The 4,790-nt window shown below is 47.7% G+C and overlaps 1 protein-coding gene across 1 annotated transcript; it reads right to left on the minus strand.

Moving 5' to 3' along the window:
• Nucleotides 1-734: 734 nt before the first annotated feature.
• On the minus strand, nucleotides 735-2,347 carry LOC147632250 (GDSL esterase/lipase At4g10955-like). The gene is made up of 2 exons (XM_086806833.1): nucleotides 2,100-2,347; nucleotides 735-2,021 (listed from the first exon to the last, which is right to left on the minus strand). Exons 1-2 carry the CDS (start codon nucleotides 2,198-2,200, stop codon nucleotides 1,019-1,021), a joined length of 1,104 nt encoding a protein of 367 aa, XP_086662959.1. The 5' UTR covers nucleotides 2,201-2,347; the 3' UTR covers nucleotides 735-1,018.
• Nucleotides 2,348-4,790: the final 2,443 nt, after the last annotated feature.

Raw genomic sequence — 4,790 nt, forward strand, 5'->3', positions numbered from 1 at the left:
GCACGTGATATATTAGGTTTAAATGTAGTGAACTCTGTGAGAATTCTATGTGTGAGAGAGTGTGTGTTTGAATTAATGCATATGCGAGTGTGTGTTTGAATTAATGCATATGCGAGTGTTTACACGTATGTGTGTGTGTGAGAGAGAGAGAGAGAGAGAGAGAGAGGGGGGGGAGAGAGAGACATCCATAGATATGCATCTATGTGAGACAGTCACGCATAGACACATGCATACATGCACACACACATACACACGCGTACACTAATATACACACACGTACACACAAATACACACGTGTATATAAGCACATATATACACGTGTACACACTCACACACGTTTGCACACACACACATATATAGATACATATATACATGTATGTAGTCGCACACTTACATACACATATACATGTATATGCATGCACATATGCATACAAGAAAAAACTTCAATCCGCAGTGACGTGTGGGTCACCTAGCTACTTGTAGAAGGTGAAGCTTGAGGGGTGTCCACTCAATAGTTATCCATTACATGTCACACACTTGCATACACATATACATGTATATGCATGCACATATGCATACAAGAAAAAACTTTAATCCGTAGCGATGTGTGGGTCACCTAGCTACTTGTAGAAGGTGAAGCTTGAGGGGTGTCCACTCAATAGTTATCTATTATATATTAACCATGGACAACCAAGGCACTAGGAGAGGAGAGAGAAAACAAATCCTGGATTTTTAAAAAATAAGAGGAAAAAATCCCTTCAATTGATCCTTTGTATTCTGGCTTCCATTGTTGTGTTTCGCTTCTTAATGTCTTTTACATACCGCAACAATGCGCGGGTTGAATACTAGTATGAAATAACCATGATCACGTCGTTGAATCTTTTAGCTGTGTTTCTAACCAATTACATCCTTGTGTACACCTGGACCCGAAAGTCTCTGTGCAATCATGAATTAGAGCATCTTTCCACTACCCGTTACACCCTTGTGTATCTACATGCTAAAGTGCTCTTTGAAGCTTCTACAGACATGCAGGACTAAAGAGAAATTTCAAGGGGTGGAGGTGGAGGTCGAGGCTGAGCCATTGCTGCAGCTGGTGAGCACTCCAGAGGGAAGAGGCGGTTTGGTTGACATGAAGGTAAGCCGAAGGGACGAGGTGGTCGGGTCTACAATTTGTCCAGCCAGCGTAAGAGCTGAGGATACCTCGTATGGAGCGGGGGGTGCGGCTGAGAACGGAGCCAAACCAGCGGCCCTTGAGCTCGGGCAGGTGGCCATTGACCTCAAAGAAGTAGCCTATGTAAGATGAGCACACTGGATCTTGGGTATTCACATAGACATGTGGAAGCCAGTGGCTTACTGATAAGAAGGTGTCCCTCTCATGCTTATTCGTGTTCGCATCCTGGAGGAAGCGAGCGAGCGTGTTGGCCATCACGTTATGGACAATTCTGGCCACTGAGGTGACTGTGTCCGGCAGGTCCATGGGCTTGCTAGTAGGGAGAGAAGGGTGAGGAGGGTTGAAGAGGTGGGCTTCCAGGCCGCATCCTTCTTCTGCAAGCTTTCTGCCCACAAGCATAGCTAAGGCCGCCCCACTGGAGTGTCCGGCCAAGCAGACATTGTGCGGACCGAATTGAGCCACCTGTTCTTTCACTATGCGCAGCACCAAGTCGGAGCGCTCATGGGAGGACAGATGGTGGAACAGAATGTAAATGCCCGCCTCTAGATCTACTGTTCTAGGCAGAGTTCCCCTCATGGCCACTACAACCTTGGGCGCCCCTAGGTAGACCATGCTGTTGTAGTTCAGCCTGCAATGATACACGGCAGCGAAGACGGTACCTGTCCCATTTTGTTCTAGCACAGGCCGGACCAAATCGTAGTGGAAGCTCTGCCACCACACGGCAGTCCGGACGGTATGCTTGTGATCAGAGGCCTCCTTGCACAGCCCTTTCGAAGGCCGGTCTTTCTCCATTCTGTACACACCTTTCACAAAAGAGGCCATGATAGCTCGCCTGTGGTGAGGCTGGCACCTTCCCACACAAGCATAGCGTTCAGAAATCTGCAGCCAAAACAAGATCAACTATCACTAGCGTAGTGTAATAATATACCATGTGTTCGGAAGCCTATAATCGAAGCGGCCCAGCCCCAATTTCTCGAAGAGGTCGACCTCGTCCGCAACCTTGCCGCCTGCATCCGAAGCGTACTTCATTTTGCAGCAATAAACGAGGAGCTGAATGCTTGATCGTTAGTAACTCTTTTCTGGCCCCTTCGCAACAATAGACTAAATGCAGCCCGCAGGAAGAAACTGCGGCAGTCTCAAAGTGATAGAAGATCAAAGAAGTTCTAGAACCTCCCAGGTCCCGGACGGACTTGACCAAGCATCGGGGTGGATGGACTTTATTCGTTTCGACGTTTTATTCAAAGGACTTTAAACACGTTTTAATTCCAGCTAAGCATCGTGCCCCAGCAGTCAAGCGTCTAACTTCTAAGAGCCACCTCCCGTGGCGGGACACGGGCAATCAAATGCCTACATATCTATACAGGATTAAGGGAGACTGGCCTTCCCTCCACGTGGCCAAAGGAGGGGGCCTTATTTCAAAATACCTCCCCCTCCTGCAAGCGTGATGTTCACGCTACGCTTCGTTTCATGCTTCCATCAGTGTCAGTTCCACGCTTCCATCAGTGTCAGCTACGTTCCACGCTTCCCTGCTGCTTCACGCCTGCCGTTCCGCCTCGAGCTCCACACGGTATGTTTCTTCTGCCATTGTAAGCGAACGTTATGTGATTTGTAAAGCTAATGTTTCCGAGCCGGAGGTGACGACGCCAGTCAACCGACTGCAACAACAACAGAATCGCTGTGATTCTTGCGAAGCTTGCGTCTCTGCACACTGGCTGTGCCTCTCTCTCAGCGTCCAGATACCACAACAGAATCTGATTCTTGCGAAGCTTGTGTCAGATTGCTGTGAGATGTATTGCTACACGTAATCAAGATATAGGTGATGGACCCACTAGATTCTGTCTATTTGTGAGGTCGAGATAGCAAATAGTTAACGACTGCAGATGTTCTCCGATGCGTCCAAAGGAATCGTGCACATGTTACCATGGCAGGTCCGAGTAGCCCGCGCCGGCTACTTTCACTGTTTTCAAACCTTCTCTCTCCTTCTACCTATGGTAGACGAGCCACTACTTCCTGCTTGGAGGCGTTCTGTACAATCACCCAGAGTTCTTCACCCACTCCTATCAAGTGAGTGGCAGAAGCACAACGGTGTATGAGTTCTGTTGGAACACATCCCAAAGACTTCCAGAGTTTGCATTTCTCATCATACCACTTGATTTCCTGTGGTGGCTGTCGTTGTAGTGGAGTTGGTAGAACATACAGTCTTCCCTTAACCACAGCAAAACTAAGCCGAGACTGGCCTTCCCATTCTGCCCTCCACATCTCAGGCTGCACCATCGACCATTCACCGATCCTTGGATCCCATATCTCTGGGCACTGGTGGAGCACAAAGGCATCTTCATTTTTTCCACCAAGCCAGCATCGTGGCCTCTCAAGTGGAGACATTTTCCTTTTGCATCCCGTTCATCTCCAGGGGTCTCCAGTATCGTTGTCATCACTGTGTAACAGCTTATATCTCACTCCAAGTTCGAGCTATCCACTAACGGATCGTTCCTCTGCACTGTGTTGGTGTTCTCCCCGATGGGAATCGTGTGTTACCATGGCAGGTCCGAGTAGCCTGCGCCGGCTGCTACACGGCCAAACCTTCGCGACGTGGCCTCTGCACAGGTATACAAGCTCTGTAGCGCATGCAACACTCTGCATGTGCGAGCTGCAAGAGTGTGCAGGTATGTGTGTATTTGTGTGTGCGTAAGGCATGACCGCCACCTGGCAGTTGAGGTAACTGCCAGGTGTACAAAGCACACCGAGAAATAATATGAGCCCTCTCCGGCCACCAGCGGCATCCGCTCTACGGGCGCACCTACCCCTGTGCCGGCCCCCTTCCTCTCGCCCTCACTAGCGCCTCCTTTGTCGATGCTTGCTCCTAAATGGTTCCGTGGCTACTGCCTGGTAGTGGCGTTCAAGGTGAGCAGCAATCCATACGGTGGCCAGAGGGCCCTTCTTGGCCAATGAAGTGAGAGTAGAACATGACGAAAGACCAGCAGAATGAAAAATTAACAACGAAGGTAAAACGCACGCAAACCTGCTAACCCTAAGCGTGCCGTCGTTCTTGCGAGCTTGCCCTACACCTAACCGAGAGAGAGAGAGAAGCGCAACTGCAATTTTCTTATGCAAAACGAAGACATGGGTTTTCGTAGGTTGGCAATTCTCCGTACATTTTTCGTTATTTTTCTAAAATTTTTGATTTTTTCGTTTCTAAAAAAGCACTCCAAATTCCTTTGAGCCGAGGTGGCGAACTTTGCTTGCAAACTGTTTTCAAGAGAGGAGATTTATTTTTGCTTTTGTTTTAAATAAATATATGTTTTTTTGTTTTGTCTGAAAAGAAATGTTTTTTGTTTTGTTTTATATAAACGGGAAAAATAAGAAAAGAGACGAGGAGAAACACAAAGAAAGTAGCAATAGATTTTTTAAATTTGTTTTAAATTTACGCATCAATAAAAAAGCATCCTGCTGCTGCTGTGGTAGTCGTTTCATCACCTCCAGGCTAGCTCTGCTTAAGCAAACGCCTGATACCGTAAAAATCCCTGTTAAGCAAGTGCCCAAATGCACAAATCTCTTCCTACTGCGCCAAGCAAGTACTCGATGGAGAGAAATTTCTGTTAAGCAAGCGTTTAATTGTGAT

Source organism: Cibotium barometz, chromosome 13 (genome assembly GCF_041138505.1).
Source record: "Cibotium barometz isolate CiBa-2024 chromosome 13, ASM4113850v1, whole genome shotgun sequence".
NCBI classification, from domain to species: Eukaryota; Viridiplantae; Streptophyta; class Polypodiopsida; order Cyatheales; family Cibotiaceae; genus Cibotium; species Cibotium barometz.

Bases quoted from the DNA above. Each gene is read 5' to 3' on its own strand.
- LOC147632250 (XM_086806833.1), bottom strand. From the start codon at position 2,200: ATGAAGTACGCTTCGGATGCAGGCGGCAAGGTTGCGGACGAGGTCGAC. The intron at 2,022-2,099 runs GTATATTATTAC...TTGTGTGGGAAG, and splicing joins TATAGGCTTCCGAACACATG to GTGCCAGCCTCACCACAGGC.